General features: G+C 38.9%; 1 protein-coding gene across 1 annotated transcript in view; it reads left to right on the top strand.

The window, feature by feature from the left end:
- The window catches only part of LOC107573079 (inositol 1,4,5-trisphosphate receptor type 1-like), a gene marked incomplete at its 5' end in the record, with an annotated part of 94,693 nt that overhangs the window by 57,307 nt on the left and 11,230 nt on the right, over positions 1-26,156 (top strand). The window contains 13 exons of the mRNA XM_016259518.1: positions 587-724; positions 811-906; positions 1,026-1,160; positions 2,677-2,784; positions 3,558-3,789; positions 6,490-6,612; positions 12,488-12,663; positions 14,520-14,684; positions 14,828-15,017; positions 15,964-16,050; positions 18,230-18,375; positions 19,115-19,280; positions 21,296-21,456. Of these exons, the coding sequence (XP_016115004.1) occupies positions 587-724; positions 811-906; positions 1,026-1,160; positions 2,677-2,784; positions 3,558-3,789; positions 6,490-6,612; positions 12,488-12,663; positions 14,520-14,684; positions 14,828-15,017; positions 15,964-16,050; positions 18,230-18,375; positions 19,115-19,280; positions 21,296-21,456 (1,923 nt within the window). The remainder of the gene's footprint in view (positions 1-586; positions 725-810; positions 907-1,025; positions 1,161-2,676; positions 2,785-3,557; positions 3,790-6,489; positions 6,613-12,487; positions 12,664-14,519; positions 14,685-14,827; positions 15,018-15,963; positions 16,051-18,229; positions 18,376-19,114; positions 19,281-21,295; positions 21,457-26,156) is intronic.

The following is a 26,156-nucleotide window of genomic DNA, read 5'->3' as shown; positions in this document are numbered from 1 at the left end:
AAACGAAAAAATGTATTCTTAATTCGTGGCCATAATGTAGTCCTAGCATAAAAGAGAACTAGCCTATTCTAAATTCGTGGCTGTGATTTTGTCTGGATGTCATGATTGGGGCTCCGTACAACCGAATATAACCTTAGCCTACCTGTTTATTCATTTATTATGGTATGTAACTAGCTCACCTTTTGCGGCACCATGTTTGTGTAGCACATCCTCGTGCTTTCTGGCAATGTGCCGCTTCAGATTCCAATATGAATCTTTACTAACTTTAACAGTCTCCCCGCACTCCCTCTCAGTTTCTTCTCCCTGCTCATTCTTAACTTTGATTTTTACTTTACATTTATGTATAAGGCTTGCAACTTCGTTGAAACGATATCTGAACTCCATAACTGCTCTACTATTCTCGATCTCTACAGATTCTCGATCTCGAACAAGCAAATCACCAAAGGGCATTCTGGGTTGAGCGAGCGGCGCTGAGCGTATTGAGCGAGCGGAGCGGAATCTTCAGAAAGGCGCTCTGCGCTCTTAAGGAAATATTACCTCCCCGCTCCGCTCACATGCTCTGTTACCAACACCAAACTTTTGAAAGAGTTTGTTTAACATCTTTTCCTTTCAGAATTGTATTGCCACACATGAATGTAATGGCATTGACATCATCATAGCTCTCATCCTCAATGACATCAACCCTCTCGGAAAAAAGAGGATGGACTTGGTCCTGGAGCTCAAGGTGTGAGAACACTTCCACAGCATTATGGGATATGTCGTTTTCACTTCAGTCCAAAATAATTGACGTGAACCATCTTTTTGTTGCAGAATAACGCCTCAAAACTGCTACTTGCCATCATGGAAAGCCGCCACGACAGTGAGAATGCGGAGCGAATCCTGTATAACATGAGGCCTAAAGAACTGGTGAATGGCTCTTTGCATTGAAAACACATCTTTCTCCGGTTCCAGCTGGCAGATTTTCTGTTTTGCATTTGGTGACAAACCATCTACTGTCATTATTTAAATGTTTGGTTGGTGTACAGGTGGAGGTGATCAAAAAGGCCTACATGCAGGGAGAGATTGAGGTAGAACACAACGATGATGATGAGCACGGTGAGGAAGAGCACGCCGCTTCTCCACGAAATGTGGGTCACAACATCTACATCCTGGCCCATCAGGTGACGCACACAAATATGCACTTACACACACTTTCACTGCGTTCACTGTGTCAGATGTCAGGATTATATCACGTCTTCCCCTCCCCTGTGCGCTTCAGTATAGATTTTCAGCCTATTCACATAATTATCTGGGTCATCGTCGGCGGATCAGTTATTTAACCATGTTAGGAATGGAGCAGCTTTTTCACCGGCCCTCCAAATGACACTGTTTGGAATCAGAAGTTGGTGAATAAAAAGACCAGGGAACATAACCTATATTAGACAGGGCCCTTTGATTTATTTTTACCCAAATAATAGAGAAATATGCTTTTACAGGTTGAGGCTCAGTTCATCTGTGGTGGCTACACTGGCCGTGTTTTTTTAAACAGAGTTTATTGGTTCACTGCTGGGCTTTGACCCTCAGTTCTTATTGTAATTGGGTCATTATGAGAATTTTGAATGTTTTTTTTAGCTGTTTTTTTAAGAAGGAGATCAATAGCCAGATTTACTAACAGCTTGTGCCAGCACAAAATGTCTTTTGGTGTTAAACTAGTACTGTCAGGATTTTCTAAAGACGCTTAGTGAAGAATTAGCACTGAAAAGGCATGGATGCTGTTATTTTTGCGCCTGACTTTATTGAATATGCATTTGTTGGAGTTTCCCTTTCAGATGCAAAATTTATGGGAGGAGAGTATTAAAATGAATTGCGCAACGTGGTTTACGCTTGCACTCGTCAGATTACTGGTATTTGCCCCATTATTTAACGCTCCACTTGCGCATTGTCAGTAAATCACCCACAGAAATTTCCACTCCCATTAGCGTTTTTTTGGAATTGCGCTCTCACGCTAATTTGCCCTGTTTAGTAAATCTGGCCCCAACTTTAGGTAAATAATGTTAAAAATGTAATAAAACACTTTTATAAAATACATAATACATTTTTACATCATTTTTACATAATACATCATATTCCGAAACATTCATAGATTAGGTATGTTATTATTTTACAGTAACCTACGTTGGGCAGGTATGAGTTCAGGTTTGCGCTCTTCATTTCTCAGACAGGCGTTGGCTTTTCGCTGATGGTAAAGTGTGTTATGAGCAAAACAGCAAGGCCATACAGGTGATTACATATAAGGGGGAAGTCGTGGCCTAATGGTTAGAGAGTCGGACTCGTAACCCAAAGGTTGAGGGTTCGAATCTCGTACCGGCAGGGATTGTAGGTGGGGGGAGTGAATGTACAGCACTCTCTCCCACCTTCAAAGGTTCCCTTGAGCAAGGCCATAAATGGCTGCCCACTGCTCCGGGTGTGTGTTCACGGTGTGTGTGTGTTCACGGTGTGTGTGTGTTCACTGCTGTGTGTGTTCACTGCTGTGTGTGCACTTTGGATGGGTTAAATGCAGAGCACTAATTCCAAGTATGGGTCACCATACTTGGCCACATGTCACGTCACGTCACTATATACACTGTCTCGTCACTATATACACTGTCTCAATGAAAACAAGCATAGCATCATCCCTTTTTCCACATGCACCCACAGCTAGCCAGACACAACAAGGAACTCCAGGCCATGCTGAAGCCAGGAGGGACGTATGGGGAGGGAGATGAAGCTTTAGAGCACTACGCCAAACACACAGCACAAATCGAGGTCAGTGGTGTCCATCTATGGTGGCCATTATGCATACAGCATCCATAGTTTCTCAGACTTGAGTACACAATCATCACTATTAATATTGTTCATTTGTTGAAAAACACTGACGTTTATGCTACGGACATGAAGCAATCTTTTCAAAGTGATTAGATTTACAAATTTCACCTGCCGAACCAAAAAAATCCTATAGACTTGTATTGTAGCGACCAGAATATCATAGATTTTTTTTATACACAGAACACTCTAAAAATCCTCTGAAAACCTTAGCAATTGCATAGCATAGCAACAGAAAATAAAAAAATAGTCCTATTATGCCAAAGTTTGTTCATATACAATTTGAATTGCTATATGTTGTGTTTATCTTAAATAAATAGCTTTGTCCCTTATAGTATGGTTACATTTACCATTGCTTTGCTAAATTTTTGCGGGCAAAATCCCATTTCAAAGCATCTATGCAATCGGGAGTTTCGCGTAATGGAAAAAAGATTTCCTACACAGATTTCGCTCCTGTATAATTTTGTTACATAAATTCACCAAATAGTCCAACATAAAGCTGCTTGGTTTGATAGTGACTTTTTTGAAGCAATGCTATCACTATTGACATTGGATAGTGGACCTTTCTTTACTTTTGAAAATTCGCTGAAATTTCGCTAATGTGATTGCACCATTAGAGGCGACAAGAAAAAAACAAAACAACAACTCTGTTTGTAAGTTCTAACCACCACTATAGCCAATCCAGACAGCTTGCAACATCTGTTTTTCCCTTACAGATCATCCGCCTGGATCGCACAATGGAGCAAATAGTTTTTCCCGTCCCCAACATTTGCGAATTCCTAACCCAGGAGTCTAAGCTCCGCATCTATTACACCACGGAGCGTGACGAGCAGGGCAGCAAGATCAATGACTTCTTCTTACGCTCCGAAGACCTCTTCAACGAGATGAACTGGCAGAAGAAGCTGCGAGGTACTCAAGAGGCCACTGGTAACGCAAACGCCGTGCCTTGTGCGTGCGCACTCCCTTCCTCTACAACCTAGTAAGCTGCTTTACACGCCCTCTCCACTCCCTCAGCCTCCAGGGACCCATCAGGGCTCTTTTCATGCAGTGCGCCCTGCTTTTGGGTGCCGGGATGCATGCCTCACCCTGACCCCTCAAGCCAGGGCAGTGGGGAGGGGGTGTAAACGTTAACTTATGTAAGATAGACAAGATAAAACCTGTAACTAAAAATTGTTTAGGCTTGCTTAAGATTTTAGTTTTATGTGCGCTTGAAGGATTGGGAAACAAAGAAGGAAGATGGGTCAGGGAGAAGTGTGAATGGATCCCAAACAAACACACATGGCGGCTTACATCACAAAAGCTGATTACGGAAATAAGCTGAGCGAGGGATCAAAAAAACAGATGATGTTTCGGATGTTTTAGATGGATCTAAAACCCATTTTCCACCAACCGGGTGCTGGTGACCAATCTGGAACCATTTCCAACTGGCTCTGCACCAGCCCTTAAAACCTGCTGGTTTTAAAGCTTGCTTGAACCAGAAACTGATCAAAGGTCGAGGTTGGGATAATGGCCATGCTGAATTGGGATGTCAAAGTACTAGAATATATATATTTTTTTTAAATCTCAAAGGTACTGAAACCGGATTAAATTAGCCAGTACCCGTGCACTTTTGACTGTTGCATTGAACTGTTGCATTTCGAAATTCGGTTTCTGTGGAAAAGGATTTGGAAAGGTGAGGCAAGGATGGTAGAAAATGGGTTATTTGGAAAAGGATAAGAATTCTCAGACAGGAAGAGCATGAGGTGAACCGCAATAAGATAAAAACTGCAAGATAAGGATCTGAACCATGTCAAAAAGCAGATCGACAGACGGAGGGCTTTGCGACAGTTATTTTTCTTGCATGGGACATTTGGCCACAGTTCTTGTTTGTATCTTTTGAGTCTTTTGGTCATGAGTTGCTAATAAAAAGGAGGGTGTGAATTCCTTGTTAGTTAGCAATGCACCTATGTGACTGACATGTGAAGGTTTTTATCAGACTGAATCAAAGTAGAAGCAATGTTCCATTGCTGCAACCCCAAGTCATGAGTGTGGCGGTCTGTGTGTGAAAGTCCCCTCCTCCAGTTCCTCTTTTCAGACAAAAACCCCCTGTCAAAATAGCCATAGCACAGAAACTAAATCCTCCAGCCAGACTCCTCAAAGAGTCATGGGTCAAAACAAAGGTGGCGGTTGAGGTCACCAAGCTCTCGTATATGGTTTGGCCCCACTAAGGAACCCTTTGAACTCTTTGGCCATATTTATATGGTTTTTGATTTCAATTTTAAGTGCGGGTGGTGAAAGTTCTCTATACAACTGCACAACTGACCAAACAGCTTCTATCTTAATTCAATATGTGTTTTATTTGGAATAACATTGTTTAACTAAAACAAAATTATATTTTCAAAGGAATTCTAGAAGTAACAAAGTTAGTGCATTGGATGTTGTCCTGATTGGATGTAATTGGAAATGTGCATGGTCAGCTGGATCACATTTGAGCTTGAGATCAATTAGAATTGGTCCTTGAGATTGCCATGGAAACTAACGCACAACTGTCCTTGTGATGTTTAGTAGAAGGCTGTAGAATGACATAATGCAATCAATCACCTAAAAAAAACAAAAATCAAAAACAATTCAACTTGGAAGAAATAAAAGATGAGCAGTGCTCCTTGGAACTTGTTAGTGACATCATCCGTTATTTCTTCCCAGTAGGCATTGTCGTATTACGTAAGATTATTTTCTTTCTTCAAACCACAGTGCATTACATTTTTCTGTAACAGGCAGTTTTAAAGGTGCAATGTGTAATTTCTGACTTACTGCCGAAACCAAACAGAATTGCAAAAATAATTACTTTACTCACTAATTTCAAACACTGTCATCATCCATTGTTCAGGCAACCTGGTGATCCTGCTCCAAAGTCACACAATTGGTTTGAACCAATGTCGTTGTGTCAGTGCTCAAACGCAAGTGCTTGTTTGAATATCAGCAAATGGTTCCTAATAAAATCTGTCCATTTGTGTTTGTGACAGAACTAGGCATGGGGCGGTATGAGATTTTGACGGTATGATAACCTTAAGCAAAAATATCACGGTTTCACAGTATCACGGGCATTTACAGTCTTCATATTTTCACATAAATTACATTTTGGAAAATGATTGCATTGCAACGCAGTTTGTGCAAGTCCAGAACAGAGCCGAGTTGCAATAAGAGAAAAAAAACGTCCGGTTGCCGATTGCGTAAGTTCCAGGGGCAGCTTCTTAAGTTCGGCCATCCTACACACGTGACTGACAGCTCGCTCGAACCAACAGGAGGAGGAGAGTCGTGTTAATCTCTACACTGCACTCAACCTGAGGGATTCTTACATGTTCAGTCTTTGAGGAGACATGAAAAACAGCGCATACCGCAGGAATGGTATAACGGAAAATATGAGTGGTTTTGAAACCGTGAAATTTTCAAACCGTGGTATACCTTGAAACCGGTAATCGGCCCATGCCTAGACAGAACCATGTATGTGGAGCTCTGACATGGTGTGCATCAGGGGTGTAGTATTGGGCCCTTTTAGTTTTGTGATAGCATCCAAATAAACACTCTGCAAATGTGCATATTGTGCCGTGTTAGTGTACATGTCCCTTTAACATTTGGAATTTAATTTCTTTTACTTGCTGCCTCCTCTAGCTCAGCCCATTCTGTACTGGTGTTCCCGTAACATGTCCTTTTGGAGCAGCATCTCCTTTAATCTCGCCGTCCTCATGAACCTGTTGGTAGCATTCTTCTATCCACTGGAAGGAGTGCGTGGAGGTGAGACACAAGTATTTTTACTGTTTGCCATGAAATTCTGTACAAATGTAATTTGTATTTCTTTTCATATAATGTATATAAATATAAACACATAAAAATATAATATTATAAAAGAAAAAAAATAAATATAATTTTAAGTATAAATATAATTTCTGAAGTATTATAATATATTATATTTATAATATATTGTACTATAATAAAATTATATTATAATATATATCAGGGGTGGTTTCTTCATTAGGGCGATAGGGCAACACACCAAGTACAAAAGGGAGGGATTTTTTTTCTATCACATTCAGCCAAATCTGTCACTGTTCTAGGCTGTTTGTTCTGCATGATTTCACTATGGCCAAGAATCGCCCCGTGTTCTCGAGGGCTGGGTTCCAGTTCATTTTTTTTATGCCCTTCACTCGCTAACTTCCCTCCATCTCATTAGCTCGGATATACGTCACTGATTACGTTGCATGAGTGTCCACTGCTGGAGGAACCTTTGCAATGGGCTGAATTGGAACATCCTAGGCCCTTGATCACTTTGAATCTTCCATGGAGTTGATTCATTATTCAAATTTTTTCCCTTACGAATTAGTTTGATGCAGTATTCTATATGTGTACTGGTATGCTTAGGTTGTTATAAATGTTTTTTAAAAATGATATATTATAGAGTTTGTTTGGGATGGGGATAAATTAAACGCAATCTGCGAAGACGTCATAATCATGTTGCATTGTGGTCTATGGAGTGGCCTGAAGTGTGCATATGAAGTAGCAGTCCCTCAGTCAAAGTCAAAGGGTCGAGGGTCTGTCCATATAAACTTTAGCCCTCCACTTTATGAAGTGGAACGCACTTAAAAAATGGCAGCGAGGATTCCCCCAAGGGGAACTGCATAGGGAAGTTTCCATACAAAAATTTTTTTTTCGAACTGCAGGCACAATACTATGCCCTTATAGTATGTACTCTTTTGGTGAAGAAAAGGTACACACTTTTGAGTGTGTAGTAGAAGAGTAGGCAAGCTTTGGGACATACTATCACATCATACAATTGCGTCTTTAACGGACCGCTCTGTCGCAGTTACACACACCCTGTCGCTGTAAACTGGCCTGTCAATCATCTTGTCACATTTAACATCCTCCACATTTAATTTAATTGAACTTCCTACCATATTGGAGAGAAAAGAAGTAGCACGTTGATCTGCCAGCCATGGGTCTTTATGCGGAGACCTCTGCTCATATTTTTATTAATATTTTGGTTAATATAATTTTTTTTTTACCAGGTTAAATGTTGATTATTAGTAACTCAAACCCCTTTATCTAAACCTCTCTAGTTAACTGTTGGTCGCGCACATCTGCCATTTTATTGTTTGTTTTTTAACACTTTTTATTCGTGTTTGTAGTTCTGAACGGAATCCTTCACCAAAGCACAATGGATTGTGGGTAATATTAGCCATTAGAGGGTGCACGGATCCACACTTCAAAAATCTACCTGAAATAGTAGACCATCTAGGGACTTTTGGCATACTCTTTTCAACATACTGTGCTTTGTGACACACTTAAAGGGATAGTTCACCCAAAAATGAAAATTCTGTCATTAATTACTCACCCTCATGTCGTTTCAAACCTGTAAGACCTTCGCTTATCTTCGGAACACAAATTAAGATATTTTTGATGGAATCTGAGAGCTGTCTGACCTTCCATAGACAGCAATACAATTGAAATGTTCCCAAGTCCAGAGACGTAGCAAGGAGATCTGTAAAATAATCCATGTGACATCAGAAGTTCAACCGTAATTTTCAAAGTTCAAAAGCTAATTAACAAGCTACGAGAATACTTTTTGTGCACAAAAAAAACGACTTTATTCAACAATTCATCTCCTCTGCATCACCATGTAGTGCCATTTTGGAGAATATCAGCTGGACGTAAACAACGTATGCTGTCGAATCTGTTTCCTACGTTGTTGTGATTTGATCTGAATGAAAACAGCATATCCGTGTGACGCAGCTGACACAGAACAGCATACACATGTTTACGTCCAGCTGATATTCTCCATCGGAACACTACAGGGTGATGCGGAGGAGACAATTTTTTTTTATTTTATTTTTTCGCACAAAAAGTATTCTCGTAGCTTCGTAATATTACGGTTGAACCCCTGATGTCACATGGATTATTTTACAGATCTCCTTGCTACGTTTCTGGACGTTGATCGTGGTAGTACCCTTGCTGTCTATGGGAGGGTCAGAGAGCTGTCAGAATGCATCAAAAATATCTTAATTTGTGTTCTGAAGATGAACTATCCCTTTAAGTGCTCTGTAATTGTTAGAATACCAACCACAACTTTGATTAACATTGCTAGAGTACAGATTGCTGTTTTCATGGAGGTAATTGGGTGCAGTCAGCAACAGAAGCTGGAACTTGACACTTCACTGACCTACTTTCAGCACAAACAGCCCCTGAAAGACATAATTTGGCCTACATAACAGAGCTCCAACAAAAAATGTTGCTGGCCTCACTTCTGTCATAGCACATCTTATATTATTCATTCATTCTAAGCGATATGATGTCCTTCACTTACCTCAGTAGCATACAGTTCTCTTGTAGTTATATAGTTCAAATTTTCAGCCCACCCACACATTCAATCAAGCATTTAATCAAGAATGATTTTTTTTGTAAAATATAAAAAAAAAAATGCGGAGAAAACAAAACTAAAATACAGACACATATCTACCTTAAAACACATCTGAAAGCATTTCTGATCCAAAAGCGTGTGTTCTTTATGGGGTGTCATAATTATCGACATAACTTTCCTGCATAACCTGGTTATTGATCTTGCCCTCTTATCCGAGATCACTTGCATAACATGTCACCTGACTCCAGCGCTCACACGCACACTATTTCCCTAATCTCATAAGCTGTTAGGACTGTGTGTCTATATCTCCTCCCTGCTCTTTCTGATCAAAAGTGTGTGTTTGTATACATGTCGAAGGAATACGACACCTGTTTATGTCAGCTGAGATTTGGTCCTGAAAACAGAGACCCAGATAAAGACAAAGCGTTCATTCTTATATCACAGCTTAAGCACAAGCTGCCTGTGTTAACGTTTGTGATCAATATCATCCTACATTCAAATGTAACTGATGGCGTAACTAGGTATAAGTAATGTTTCTAAGTAAAGTAATGAGGCCTTTCTGTGTTTCTTTCGTTCTTTCTTGTATGTTGTGTTGAGTAGTGATTGTCCAGTCATTGTGACTGGCATAAGCGCCACATTGTGATTGGCATAAACTCTGCATTGTTCAGGCTGGGGTCAGGCTCCGAGGGGTCTTTTGTTTTGGGCCTTTCCCTTTCTCAAAGTGCGCATGAGCATTTGGGCTTTTAATTGAAATCTCTTTTAGTCTCTAAAACAAAGGGCTCCTCTGGGAGCCAAAAACACACTGAACTACAGCTCTGGTACAGATTCAATATGTGACCCTGGACCACAAAACCAGTCATAAGGGTCATTTTTAATTAATCTGAAAGGTGAATGAATAAGCTTTCCATTGATGTATGGTTTGTTAGGATAGGACAATATTTGGCCGAGATACAACTATTTGAAAATCTGGAATCTGAGGGTGCAAAAAAATCGAAATACTGAGAAAATCACCTTTAAAATTGTCCAAATGAAGTTCTTAGCAGTGCATATTACTAATCAAAAATTAAGTTTTGATATATTTACGGTAGGAAATTTACAAAATATCTTCATGGAACATGATCTTTAATATCCTAATGATTTTTGGCATAAAAGAAAAATCGATATTTTTTAATCATACAATGTTTTTTTTGGCTATTGCTAAAAATATACCCCAGCGACTTAAAGGGTTAGTTCACCCAAAAATGAAAATTAGCCCATAAATTACTCACCCTCAAGTCATCCTAGGTGTATATGACTTCTTTCAGACAAATCCAGTCGGAGTTATATTAAAAATTGTCTTTGATCTTTCAAGCTGTTTCATGGCACTCAGCGGGTGTTGCATGCATCAGTCCAAAAGAAGTTAAATAGAAAGTGCCCATCCATAAAAAGTGCCTCACACGGCTCCAGGGGGTGAACAGAGGCCTCCTGTAGCGAATCGATGTGATTTTGTAAGAAAAATATCCATATTCAAAACGTAATAATCACTTTAATGTAGCTTGCGCCAACAGTTGTACACGGAAGCAGCTCCAGGAGGATGACGTAAGATGTTGGCGTTGCGCTGAGTGGCATTTTATATAACTCCGACTGGATTCATCTGAAAGAAGAAACTCATATACACCTAGGATGACTTGAGGGCGAGTCATTTATGGGCTCATTTTCACTTTTGGGTGAACTAACCATTTAAGACTGGGTTTGTGCTCCAGGCAGGGCTGGATTGGTAATCGGGCATACCGGGCATTTTCCCGGTGGGCCGACACACTTAAGGGGCCGACAGAAAACCTTCACGCAGGGACAGCGAACAGCCAGTGGCCCATTGGTTTGTCTCCTGTATTGACAGCGTAAACATCCAATCACAATATAGACGGAATGATTAAATATTTTGCTCCGCCTATATAAAGATCGTATCACCCCAACTTCTTCCTTGGCGGCTTTTCCCACGTTTTCACAGGAGATTTATCAAGAAAAGGCTTGCTCTGCGGTGAGTGACTCGGGCCAAAGAGCAAGGCAGGAGGAGAAGAAGAGAGTAGTTGAATTGTTAAAGCCTCGATTCTGAATATTTCCTGGCCGCCCACCAGCCCTGTCGGTCCAAACCCCAGCTCGGCTCGGCTGTGAAGTCTGTCCTTGCTCGGTACCCGACGCTCATGCATCTTTCAGCCGTGATATTTTTAGCACGCCGGGTTATGTAACAAGCGCCTGTCATGTGGTCTACTCGCAGGCGGGAGAGCGAGTGAGTGATCTGGAACCATTGCCTCTGTGAAGATCCTGCAAATCAGACTGATCTCATTTTTCTTCTCTATATACACACACACCCGCTTAGCAATCCTACTAATGTATTCCCACATAAGACCTCGCTGTACTGTACATTTCATTGCCGTTTGCATAGAACAGGACTTAAACAAGGATTAAAAACGATGCCAGAGCGGCTGATGACAAAGCTTCATTGAACCGTAACGTATTCAAATGTGTCACTCTTTCAGGGTTATGTAACTTTTTTTCAAAAAAAATTTTTTCAAAGCATCATTCCCTTGAGGGCTAGAATGTGCCCGAACATGTTCAACAGGTGAAACTGCAAGTACTTCAGGGAATCCCATTTAGATCTGCTGTACAGAATCGCAGTGCAGTCATGGGTAGTGACAATGAATATAATCTTAGCTTATCATCTGCACTTCTGTTATTTCTCAAAAATAGTTAGAGGTAGTTCACCTAAAAATGGAATTCTGTTTGTTGCAAGCCTATGACCATGAAGGCCTATGACCTGTAATCATGAAGTTTAGCTGAATTTCTTGACTCCCATTTTCAATATGCAGTGAAAGAGCTATAAAAAAGCACCTAAAAGTACCATAACAATCTGTATGACTCTGAAATTGTATGAAATGTTAATTATATGGAATGTTTTGGAGCTCGGTAGCACAAGTCTTCATTCACTTTTTCTTTTGTATTCCACGGAAGAAAGAAATCATGAGGGCAAGGAAGTAATGACAGAATTCTTCATATTTCCATAATCTGATCGAGACAGCCTGCACATGTTGAAACAACCTAAAAATGACACAATTCCCAGAAACACACTGGATTGTTGATCAAAATCTAAGTTGAGTCCCTGAGATAGTTGAAGACAAGGCCTGAAACATCGGTGACGCTGCAACCATGACAGATGGCATGATAACATGTCACTTCTGTGGTGTTGATTGCACTAAAACGTGTTTACCTTTTTTTCCTCAGGCACCCTGGAGCCACACCTCTCTGCACTGCTTTGGGCGGCAATGTTGGTTTCACTGGCCATAGTTATAGTACTGCCCCAACCTCACGGGATTCGGGCTCTCATTGCTTCCACCATATTACGCCTCATATTTTCAGTCGGCCTGGAGCCCACACTGTTCCTTCTCGGAGCCTTCAATGTGAGTGAACCGACAGTCTTTTGACAAAACTCGTCGGGTCGGCGGTGTTGTTAGAGGGCAACTTGGTATGTTTTGCACCAAGGTGTGTCGAACGTCACTGGGGGATTCCACACGGCTTTCACAGTCCGATGTTAAAATGGACTCAGCTCACACAATAACACTTCCCCTAACAGTGTGCACACTTAGGCTACATTCACACTGCAGGCAAATGTGGCCCACGTGACTCAGATCTCTTTTTCTCATGACAGTGTGAACAGCACAAACCACATGGAATCTAATCTTTTCAATTCCGATTTGTGCCACTTCCATATGTGATACTAAATCCGATACAGGTCAGATGTCTGCAGTGTGAACAGTCATATCGGAATTCATGCGACTTTTACGTCACTCTAGATCAACTTTTGTCACGATTCTGCGCTCATGGGAGTCACTTCAAAGATTTTGCATACCCAAAGCTATCAAGACAGTTGTAAAAGGTAGTCAGTGGAAGTACAGTGATGTGTCAGAACTTATAAGTATTACAGTGACAACTCCATATACAAGCAAAACATAAGGGCTCTTAAAGTTTCAAAACTCTGCTCTCTTCTGCCACATCCTTGTCTTTATTTTTCATATTGCCTGCACATAATTTCGCTGGCTTCTGCGACAGATCACACTATAAATAAATGCGTAATTGCTTACTTTATGTCCTCCGTGTTTACTTCAATATGACGAGTGTTGCCAAGTGTTCAAGTGTTGCCAAGTCCTCAGTTTTCCCGCAGAATTGGGCAACTTTTTCATCTTTTCCACTGGTTGTTTTTCAACTCTGCGGGTTTAAGCGACCCCATTAAAGCGATATATCCCCCAGAACACGATTGGGATAGTTTTGAACTAGTTTTGAGAGGCTATTGGGCAGATTTTTTTGTGAAAACCTGGCAACCCTGTTCGTATTGTTCTTTTGCGCATGCGGGTCAATTCAGAAGCATGATCTGTTCACACTGGAAATTTGATATTTGCCACATTTAAAACAACAATGTGAACAGCTATACAAAAAAAAGCGGATCTGAGCAAAAATCGAAATTGAGCACTAAGGCTTGCAGTGTGAATGAATCCAAACCAACTATCAATTCCAGAAGTTTGGGGTTGTAAGATTTGAATCTTTGTAAAGAAAAATATAATAATAAAACAAGTATTTTACTCTGTAATGCCTACCAAGACTGCATTTATTTGATCAAAAATAAAATAAAAACAGTAATATTGTGAAATATCATTACAATTTAAAATAACCGTTTTCTATTTCAGGCATTAAACCATGATACAGTTTTTTTAGGATTCTTTAATGAATAGGAAGTTAAAAAAATTGTTTATTTGAAATGACAGTGTAACAATGTAAAAGTCTTAACTATCACTTTTGATCAATTTAATGCATCCTTGCTGAATAATAGTTTCCATTTCTTTCAAAAAAAGAAGAAAAAAAGTCTGACTCTGAACATTTAAACGGTAATTTATTTCCTACAAAACAACATGAGCTAGTAACTTTTTTTGTTCATAAACAGACTTGCACCCTTTAGGAAGTTAACAGTTGAGGCTTGCTTACATTATTGAAAAGAATTCGCTTAATGCTTTGATTTAGTGGTTTTATGTATAAAAAAGATTTCAAAATAAGTTAATGGAAACATTTCATAATGCGGACATTGAAAACTGATGCAATTACTTCAGCCTGTAATTTGTGGTTGATTCAATTGTTTGTATATCCTTAATGATATGCTACAGATAAATGTTCTCATTGCTAAATTTGACCTCAACTTTTTATATATGAGCCAAAATTCAGTTTGTAACTCCACTGAAATCTCTTAACGTGATGGTTGTGATTTCAGGTGTGCAATAAAGTGATTTTTCTAATGAGTTTCGTGGGAAATCGCGGTACGTTCACAAGAGGATACAAGGCCATGATTATGGATGTGGAGTTCCTGTATCATCTGCTTTACCTCATTATATGCAGCCTTGGAGTCTTTGTTCATGTCTTCTTCTACAGCTTGCTTGTGAGTAATACACAAACACACTTTCAATCACTCCATCAGACATACCGTAACCTATCTTTCACACGTGGACGTCTCTTCTAACTCTGACCTCTCACACGTTCACCAAGATGTATACTGTATACACACACACTGTCTCTCTCCAGCTCTTTGACCTGATCTACCGAGAGGAGACACTGTTAAACGTCATCAAGAGTGTAACAAGGAACGGCCGCTCGATCGTTTTGACCGCAGTGCTGGCTCTCATCCTGGTCTACCTCTTCTCCATCGTTGGATACATCATCTTCAAGGATGATTTCATCCTGACCGTGGACAGGATACCCAATAAAACTCTTGGTGAGAAAAACAGATGGATGTTGCTCAAAGCTGTGCTCGGAGTCTGAAAATGTATCTTTGAAATAGACGTGGCAGTCCACATTGTACATGGGAAATCTCTTGTTGTGTCATGCAACAGATCAGATTTTAAAGATCTAGCCGGTTATTTCACAAAACATGTCAATAACATGTATGGGCCACCCTAAAATCAAAAGAAAGAAATAAGAAATTTTGTTGTATGCTTATACAAAATAAATCCTATTTTTTACATTCTGAGACTATTTGAATGACAATTCAGGTCATTTCACTCCTGAATAGCATTATTATATCATTAAAAAAATGTAATTCTCCTTATTTTAATGTGAAAAAGTTATGTATACTACCATTTAATGTTTGGGATCAGTAAGATTCTTTTTTAAGAAATTAATAATTTTATTCAACAAGGATGCATTAAACTGAGCAAAAGTGACAGTAAAGGCATTCGTAATATATTAAAAAATATTAAGCCGCACAACTGTTTTCAACATTGATAATAATAATAAATGTTCTGGAGCAGCAAATCAGCGTATTAGAATGATTTCTGAAGGATCATGTGACACTGGAGACTGGAGTAATGATGCTGACAATTCAGCTCTGCATCACAGGAATAAATACAATTTTAAAACATAATCAAATAGAAAACAGTTATTCTAAATTGTAATAATATTATAATATTACATTATTGTAATGTAATAATATTACAGTTTTTACTGTATTTTTGATCAAATAAATGCATACTTGGTGAACATTAGAAACTTCTTTCAGATATAAAATCGTACGTACCCCAAACCTAAAATTATATTAAATCATATATTATAATAGTATATTAATCATATTTAAATAAATATTGATTTCATTATAAAACACAATGTTTCGTTAAAAGTAACAATCTATAGCTCCTAATCTGCAGTTTTCCCCCTATGTTCAGAGCAATCCGCCAGTAAGATGGGAGAGTTCCTGGCAGGTGCGGTGTGCCGGAAAGGGGAGAACTGTTCCACAGAGACCGTGATGGATGGTATGGACCCCATCACCCACAACTCTCCTTCACACACAGACTCATAGTTAAATCTGAGTAGTATGGCCTGGTCATGAGACAAGGAAAGGAGAGGCTCAGTGTCCTCAAGAAGCCCTGGTAGGGTATGTGGGTGATGTTTGTGGTCGGAGGTTAATTACAGTCAGGCACTAAATGCTCAGCGGGTTCATGCTGGTTCGGGGTTTGAGGTCAGACCAGTATAATTCAGATTTGTAAGCGGGTCTTTGAGTGTGTACGAATTTAAGATGCAAGGCCAGCCTAATTTGATCACTGGAGGTGATCGGCCAATTGGAACCCACTGAACCTGTGGAGCATGGCCTGTCTGCACCCGGGAATGTGTCTTATCTTGTTTAGCTCATCAGCTAACATTGAAAGACCTCACTTGGGGCCAGTTTGAAACTTAGGCTAGCATTGCTATTTCTCATAAATGGTGTTTCTTAGGTTTAACAAATGATCAAAATATTAAAGAGGTCATATGATGTTGCTAAAAAAGAGCATTATTTGGTGTAATGAAATGTGTTTATGTGGTTTAAGGTTCAAAAAACACATTATTTTCCACATACTGTACATTATTGTTTCTCCTCTATGCCCTGCCTTTCTGAAACGCGTCAATTTTTACAAAGCTCATCGTTCTGAAAAGCGAGGTGTGCTGTGATTGGCCAGCTATCCAGTGCGTTGTGATTGGCTGAATACCTCAAGTGTGTGACGGAAATGTTACGCACCTTACCATACTGTGATGCCGTGTCCCGACGCAACGAGACAAAAACAATAAAACCTATTATAAACGAGGCATTTGTTGCATCCAGTGGGGACATAATTACTGATTATAATGACTTATACTGTCTTTTTACGCGTTGCGTTGCATCGCGCTGCGTAAACATAAAACTCTGTCTGCATTTGTGATCGGAGAAACTACGAACAACAAGCGCTACTCTACACTGCTCAAAACTCACGTTTGAATCATCAGTGGCAAATTCTTTAAATATGAAAGCGAACTTACAGGCTGTGAGCCAGCATTATTTGTCAGAACACCGGCATTGTAGGCTACTCTCCCAGGAAACAGTCTTTGTCCTCCTTAAAATGCGCTACACACATCTGAATATTTGGGTTGAACTGTTCTGGAACAGTGTTGTAATTACAACGTAACCACTTATTTCTAGTTGTGTCCTCTTTTGGAAGACCAAACAAAGTAGTTTCCACAACGAAACTCCACGACATGGCGGCGGCGGCAGCAACAATACTACAGCAAGAATAAAAGTTACGCCTTCTTTCTCACACAGTGAGGTAGATATGTGGGGGCATGTTTAAACGAGGCATTTTAGGAGGGTGTGGACGAGTCTTAACTTTTATAAAGAATATCTCTTTGGGTTTGAGACTTTAGTCTTTGCTTAGTCTCAAAGGGAACTTAGGGAACTTATCTATTCACAAACAGCTTGTAACACTCCAAAGATAAAGGACAACTTGAAATCACATCATATGACCCCTTTAAACTTTGGTACACACACTACTGTTAATAAGTTAAGGGTTGGTAAGATTTTTTTTTATGTTTTTGAAAGAAGTCTCTAATGCTCACCAAGGCTGCAAAATACAGTAAAACAGTAATATTGTAAACTGTAATTTCAATTTCAAATAACTGTTTTCTATTTTAAGATGCTGTATTCCTGTGATGGCAAAGCTGAATTTTCAGCAGTCTTTAGTGCCACATGATCCTTCAGAAATCATTCTATCATTTTTAATTCTTCAGTATTATTTGATAAATAGAAAGTAAAAAAAACAGCATTAATTTAATAGATATAATATTTTTAGATTTTAATATTTTAATAGAAATCTTTAGAAACACCTTCGCAATCATAGCTAGCACCACTCACGTTTCCTTTAGAAAATATACAAATCTGGTTGTATAAATAGTTCTGTATTTGTTTGCAAATTATCTTTGCTCTTTGTGAATGTGTAATGTGTGTTATGATCTGATAGCTTTGGGCCCTATTTTAGGAAAGCATTTAAGCACAAATGCTATTTTTGCTTTAAGATTTGCATGTATGTGACCGTTCAGTCTGAGAACTTTCTGTGGAACATCCCACAGTACTACAGAGCGCTTTGTCAGATTAGTAAGACTTTTTGTTTGTTTGTTTAGCGCTTATTGATGTTCTGTTTCCTGCAGGTGTGGGAGTACAATCGACTGCGGTCGTGATTGAGGATAAGGAGAGGACGTGCGACTCGCTGCTCATGTGCATCGTCACCGTGTTGAGCCACGGCCTGCGGAGCGGCGGTGGGGTCGGAGATGTTCTGCGCAAACCTTCTAAAGAGGTACCACACAAGGGCCTCAATATTAATTTGGGGTGGGACTGTCTTTTTATTCGGCCTATGGCAGATAGGTGTTCAGGAAACCTGCTTGAAAACAATCACTTTTTTCCAGTTCCACTTTGCAATGCTAGCGGTGCCGAAAAGTGTTATATATTATTATTATTTAAAAAACTAAAGCTATTTTTTTACTTGAAATAAAGTAATCGTTACTATAAAAATAAAAATATATTATTAAAAACTTCTTAAAACTTCTAATTTTCATTGATATCTGAAATCATTATAAAAACTATATATATATATATATATATATACTAAAAAAAAATTATATATATATATTTATATATTGATGACTCCAAAAATATATTTCTGAAAACAGAAAGTATAATAATAAAAACAAATTAAAATTTTTTATAAAAGCTATTATGATATCTCACTGATCCTAAAATAACACTGTTGAATAATCACACACTTCATTGTTGTTACAAATGCTGTTATGATCACTGATTGGTGCATTTGGAATAGCCAATCAATCATTTTTTCATTCTTTTAGTAAATAATTTTTTGGAAAAAAAAATCAGGTCTTTAATATTGTAGTTCTCAAACAGTGCGTTTGGTCGCTCAAAGATAAGGGTAGTTGGACAGAGTTAGAGGAACACTGGTCTATTATTGAATGTTGATTGGGAGGATCTTGAATTGGAAACAACACTGACATTAAAACCTCTTGCGTCTCTTTTCTCCGTAGGAGCCTCTGTTTGCAGCCCGTGTGATCTACGACCTCCTCTTCTTCTTCATGGTGATCATCATCGTCCTCAACCTCATTTTTGGAGTCATCATTGACACCTTTGCTGACCTCAGAAGTGAAAAGCAGAAGAAAGAGGAGGTTCTGAAAACGACTTGCTTTATTTGTGGTGAGTGTCTACACGGCCTCAACGCCAAATACCCAAATTATTACTTCTCTGTGGATGGCCTTTCATTTCAGTCGAATCGCAAAACAAAATGCAAAAATCTTGCTCCAAACCCCCTGACATACAGCTGAAATTTTTGTTTATTAAAATAAAAAATTTTATTAGGGCAAATTAGAACCTAAAACCTTATACTCGAATCGAAAAAATTACCACCAGAAGGACAAGTTATGCTTAACGCTTCATTGCAGATCTAGGCTTTTATCCACTGATCTACAAAATCCTGGGACTGAGAGGGGCATGGGATGTAAAAAAGAGGATATCAAACCAAGGCCATTTGAGAACATTATATATTGAAAAGCAACAGCTTAGTCGTTGTTTAAATGATTTTCAAAATTTCTAGTTGGTATTTTGTTGTTCATATTTCTGTTTTGGCTTAGAAATGTACTCTGCTGCAAGCAATGCATCACATAAATTATTTCTAAAAACAGTAAAGCATGCACATATCCTAATTAATATTTATGAGCCTTTGTCATTTTGAGATGTAACTCAGTCCTCCTAAAGGTTTGCAGAGTTTTATTAAGTTATCTTCAGTGAATCACAGATGTGTTCATGCACCTATGTCCAGAGGCGGACAGTAACTAAGTACATTTACTTGAGTATTGTACTTAAGTACACTTTTTGAGTATCTGCACTTTACTTGAGTATTATTTTTTCTGGAAACTTATGACTTTAACTTCACTGCTTTAACTTAGTGCTTTTCACTACATTTCTATGAAGGTCCTCGAAGTAGAAAGTCGTTTATCAGTTACAGTTTATCAGTAATCACTCTTGTAGGGCTACATGAAGTGATTTCCCAGCATTTTTTGACCACTGACCAGTTGCAAATGTGATATTTATTTACAACAACTCAATAATAAGAAGTTAATGTAGTGGTATATGTTAAAAGCTCTTTATTCCAAATATACTACAAGTTAGTCAGTGTATTCAGCAGGTGTAATGTATTCTAAGTTGCTTCAGAAGTATTGCAAGTACTACGTACAACAATAAAACAGTGCGTTGACATAAAAAAGGAAATTTACTTTCGGTACTTAAGTACTTTTAAAAGCGAGTACTTCTGTACTTTTACTTAAGTAAAAATCTGTCTTTACAACTTTTACTTGTAATGGAGTAATATTTGACCAGCAGTATCTGTACTTTCACTCAAGTAATGGAGTTGAGTACTTTGTCTGCCTCTGCCTATGTCCCATAAATTTCATAGGCGCATAAAACTGTTTAGCTCCAGCATAAACATTAGGACGCCCCCTCTTCACCAGAAGTCTTAGTCATAACTCACTGTGGAGGTGGTGGAGTGGCTTCCTGTTGCCACTTGGCGTGTTTGACCATGTTAGTGTGAGATCAGCTGTAAATGATCATAAATCTCACAGTGATTATATAAGGACGCTGTTCTCGACTTGTTGGGATTCAGTTAATCTCTCGGGCGATTTCCCGATCCATGACTAACACAGATGAGCAGTACAAACGTGCGATTGGAGAGTAGGTGACGTGTTGCAGTCAAGTGACAGTTTCCCAATGTGTTTGCCCACCAATCACGCATCCAAATTAGGCTGTTTGTTTGTGACCATCACAAGATTCATAACCTCCGTTTGCTCATAACACGCACCATTCATGCTTGTATACAAACAGTTTCCCTGTGGTTCTACTTCCTCTTCCAGATAGTACAGTTTTCTTTTAAACCAAACCAATTTTAAGAAAGAAATTGTGTTATGCATCATGTCAGCGTCTTAAAGGATTGGTTTCCCTCTCACTGAACGAACTGCATAGAGCTAAATAAGTTCCTGAACTAAACAAACCCTTCTTTTTGGACAACTGATCATTGGGCAGCTTGTCACTTCAAGATTACTCTTAATCTTGATCTTCTAAACTGACTGTAACCCTTAAAAACCAGGTACATGTGGCAAGGCCCATTTACAACAACTGCTACAATCTCATTTCGTTGTAACTGTGTTTCTGGTCTACAGGATTGGAGAGGGACAAGTTTGACAACAAAACAGTGACGTTTGAGGAGCACATTAAGGTGGAGCACAACATGTGGCATTATCTCTTCTTCATCGTGCTGGTGAAAGTGAAAGACTCCACGGAGTTCACAGGGCCAGAGAGCTATGTGGCCGAAATGATCCGGGTAAGGGATCTGAAGTGCAACAGCAGAATTTATTTCAGTTTGAAATCAATTTAACATACTAGATGGTTATGGTAAGATAAAAAGACAATATTTCCAGTCACAACAGCAAATTGTTTTTTAATTTTAAACTGAATTTAACATTTAAGGTGGATATGGTATCTCAAAGAATTTCATTTTTTTGGACTTTTTACGCCACTTCTAAGAAAAGTTCTAACAAGAGCCGGATCTATTTACTGCAGTGGAATGTGGAGCATCCATTGGCTAACCATTCGTTCAGTTTAAAGGAATATTCTGGGTTAATTACTAGTTAAACTCATTTGCAGCATAGTTTTGATTACTGCAAAAGTTAATTACGTCTTGTCGCTCCAAAAATATACTGTTACAATGAAAGTGAATCTGTAATCCAAATAATGAAAATATTCACCGTTTCAAACAAATAACCACACAACATGAACAAGATATTTTAAAGAAGATATTTTCAACTTTACAGTTTTGTTGCCATGACAATGTAATACCTAAATCCCTAAAATGACCATAAAAAAATGACGAAAACCCTTACGGGTCTAATGAATAATTAAGCAAATATGTTTTAACAGAAGTGATCTGTTCATGAGTCAGTCAGATTATTTTGTTTTCTTTTGAAAGAACTGAATACTTTTATTTCGCAAGGAAGCATTACATTGATCAAGTGACAATAAAGACTTTATCATTTTGACCTTTGTATTCATTAAGGAATCCAAAAAAAATCAAATGTATCGTGGTTTCCACAAAAAATATTAAGCAGCTCAATGGTTTTCAACATTGATAATAATAAGAAATGGGGTTTGAGGACCAAATCAGCATATTGGAATGATTTCTGAAGGATCATGTGACACTGAAGACTGGAGTAACAATGCTGAAAATTAAGCTTTACATTACAGGAATAAATTATATTTTAAAATATTTTTAATTAGAGAACAATTGTTTTAAATTGTAATATTATTTCACAATATCCAACGGTAGACTAAGTGCTTTTATAACATTCACATTTTTGCTTTTAAATTCTCAGAAAAATAATGCCATTCACTACCATTGTAAGTGCCTCGCCGTAAATGATCTAGACAGCAGTCGCCTTTTTAGGAAACTGAGGTCACCATAAGGTAATTTAAGCCCTAGGGCCAAAGTCACATGATGATAGAAAATCAGCCAATGGCATGGCACAGTTTTGGATCAGTGGATGTGTTTGTTTACTGCTGAGGATTTTTTGTGAATTCTTAGAGTTGATAACGCTGTGATAACTTGACACTGAGCGTCTGCTTGTACACACAGAGAGAGAACCAAAGAGTTACGATCAAATAGCACATCCGATAGAGTGTTTGTGTGTGGGTTTCTTTCCCCCGTAGAGCAGCCGAGTTCAGAGAAGCCGTTTTATATCAGATTTCCAAAGAATGATGTATTTACGAGGACTAAACCATGCCATGATGGGGCATGACTACCCCTCAAAACATTTTTAGATCTTTTTACTTTTAGTTGAGTCCACAACCCCGGGACAGAAATGAACAGTTTAGTTTGCTTTGGGGAATGTGGCCTACTTTAAACTTTTTATCTTCGGGAAAGTGGAGTACTTAAGGAATTTTCCACCAGATTCCTCACAGTAAATCCCTTTAAATGACCCCAAACCTTCTCCTTTGACTTATGTAATCACAACTTGGTGACCTTAGGCCTCTCAGGGATGACAGAGCTCCTGTTTGCCTTCAGACTGGAGTCTCAAGATGTTCTGAAAATGGCTCGGAATGTGTTAATCCTGGAGAAAAGCTGTGACAGCGCACACACACACTCTCTCACACACACACACACACACACACACACACACAGCTCGCTTCAGTTCGTTGACCAGAGGAGCAGGAGTTCCCCTCATGATTGCAATATGTGCGTACGCCTTTGTATGCATGTGTTTCTTTGAAAAATAATCTCTTCGCTAAAGCACTGTGGACTTTTTCCTCAGAAAAACACTTTTAACAACTATAACAAATTGCTGGATGAATACCAGTTTGTAGCTCAATTGGGTTATTAAATGAAAAAAAAAGCCTTTTAAAATGAGGGCACTTATGTTGTTCATTTAAACATCCAGCTTTATCTATATTGTCTTTTTATAGGTCATCATATGCTTTGCTTAATGCAATGACGTGGAACTTTTAAGGTTAAATTGACTTTTGAGTAATTTTAGGTAAAGAGAAGTGCTCAGGAAAGCCCCTTCTGCACAAGTGGTTGTTCTCTTGACGCAGACAGTGCAGCGGTGGGTTTCTGACACGGTTTCTGATCTGTGTGGTGTCCCAACCTCCTTGGTGCCTTTCGAGGGTTCGCCATGTGGTTTTGGGAGGAATGACCTGACTTGGGATTAGTTGCTCTTTAAGGTGTCCTAAAAAAATGAGAAGCCTTTGACCTGACACCAAAGGGTAGAGAAATTTGTGATGCATCAATAGCAATGCAAGATCTCTCTTTGTGGTTTGTGAGAAGGTGAGAAAGAAATGCTGCGTAGAGCATCAAGCTGAGGTTGGTAAAGCCATTATTTGACTAGATAATGCACATGAAGTCACTTTTTGATGTTTTATTTAGTAAAGAGAAGGACAGGAAGTGATCGGGAGAATGGGATCAGGAAATTACACAAGCTGGGCTTGAAGTTGCACTGCCTGCATAAGCACCTGCAGGAATGTGTCCTAATAATTGGAAACAAGTTAGCATTTTTTAACTTCCGGTTCTACCGTCCCAAAGCCAATGGGATTTTTTTGGCTAAATGCCTGAAATAAGGTCTGAGGTAAACACAAGCTTGAGATAAGTTCACATTTTATTATATGACATCAAATGCATCAGTAAAACCCCATTTGGGATCTTTTAAAGCTTTTTAGGTGTCCTGAAAAAAATGGCTAAATGGGACTACAGAGATTGTTGGAGGGATTAAACGTTATCACACCGAACAAAAAAAAAACTTGTCTACTCGCTAGTCTGCTTTTACAGCCTTATTGTGTGTGTGCTTGTGCTCTTGTGAACTATTCAAACTTGAACTTTCTACAGTGCAGATTTGAAATATTAAATAAATAGTTGTCAGAAGCTTAGTGGTGGTGACATTGAAAGGGATAGTTCACCCAAAAATGAAAATTTGATGTTTATCTGCTTACCCCCATGGCATCCAAGATGTAGATGACTTTGTTTCTTCAGTAGAAGAAAAGATTTGTAACTCAAACCATTGCAGTCTGTCAGTCATATAATGGCAGTCAATTGGCTCCACGGCTTTGAGAGTAAAAAAAAACATACACAGACAAAACCAAATTAAACTAGGGCTGCACGATAAATCGCATGCAATATTTAATGTGCATCTTGTCAGTAAAGCCGGTTCTGTAATCAGCGGTAAATCTCCATCACTACACAGAGACAAGCTGCGCAAAACATGCGCAAAATATGATTGTGGTTTTGCGCAGCTTGTCAGTGAACAACGGCTCTGTGTAGTTAATGCTGCTCAATGTGAAAGCCCGCAGGTGATGGAGATTTACCGCTGATTACAGAACCGGCTTTACTGACAAGATGCACATTAAATATCGCATGCGATTTATCGTGCAGCCCTAAATTAAACCCTGCGGCTCGTGACGATACATTGAGGTCTTATGACACGAAACGATCGGTCTGTGCAAGAAACTGAATGAGGCATCTACTTATATATATCTATGTCTACTATGCCAGAGCACGTACACGCATCAGGCGCCGGATGTTGTGAACGCGCTCAGGACAGCTGGACATTGCAGTGGATCAGAGGTAACAAATTATATAAATACTGTTCAGTTTCTTGCACAGAGCAATCATTTCGTGTGTTAAGACCTCAATGCATCGTCACGAGCCGCAGGGTTTAATTTGCTTTTGTCTGTGTATATTTTTTGACTATCAAAGCAGTGGAGCCCATAGACTGCCATTATATGACTGACAGACTGCAATGGTTTGACATTATATGACTGACAGACTGCAATGGTTTGAGTTAAAAATCTTCACTTGTGTTCTACTGAAGAAACAAAGTCACCTACATCTTGGATGCCCTGGGGGTAAGCAGATAAACATCAAATTTTCATTTTTGGGTGAACTATTCCTTGAAGTCATGTGACTGTGATGCAGTTCATTTATAGTCCAGCTTTTTACTTCTGGTGATTGTATTTATGCTTCAAATTCAAATGCATTCGTAAACGTTGTGTATATTTGTGAAGATTATATTGATGAACAGAATATGTGATAATCATAAACATTTGTGGGTCACAGAGCTTATTTTCTGAAACAATTCAACAGCCAATGGAAAAATGCTACTGGTTCTTTGTTGAGTGATGCTAACGTCTGAGTTGGTCTACAAAATGATCTAATCACTGCAGTATGTTATTGTCTTAAATTTCTGCTGTTACTGCGCTTAAAACAATTACAGTATATGCACCTAAATTGTTTTGTTTAATATAATGCATCAAGACCAAAGAAGAAAGACCTTTGCTGTTTGATCGTCTACTTTCATTCAGGTAATTGAGGTTAGATCAAGCATTGTGTCTGTAGGTAGAACCCCTACATGAACCTGCCCTTTTCTCTTCAGCTTTTTTTCCCCTGTGAATATTATTCACAGCTTCATGATGACGTCTGTCATAATTGCTGCGCTTTGAAGATGTGCGTGAACGCTCGGGTCCCGTTTAGGACCCGAT

Source organism: Sinocyclocheilus grahami, unplaced genomic scaffold (genome assembly GCF_001515645.1).
Source record: "Sinocyclocheilus grahami isolate Dianchi unplaced genomic scaffold, SAMN03320097.WGS_v1.1 scaffold1863.1, whole genome shotgun sequence".
Classification (NCBI taxonomy): Eukaryota; Metazoa; Chordata; class Actinopteri; order Cypriniformes; family Cyprinidae; genus Sinocyclocheilus; species Sinocyclocheilus grahami.
This window is presented reverse-complemented; position numbering and strand designations above follow the sequence as displayed.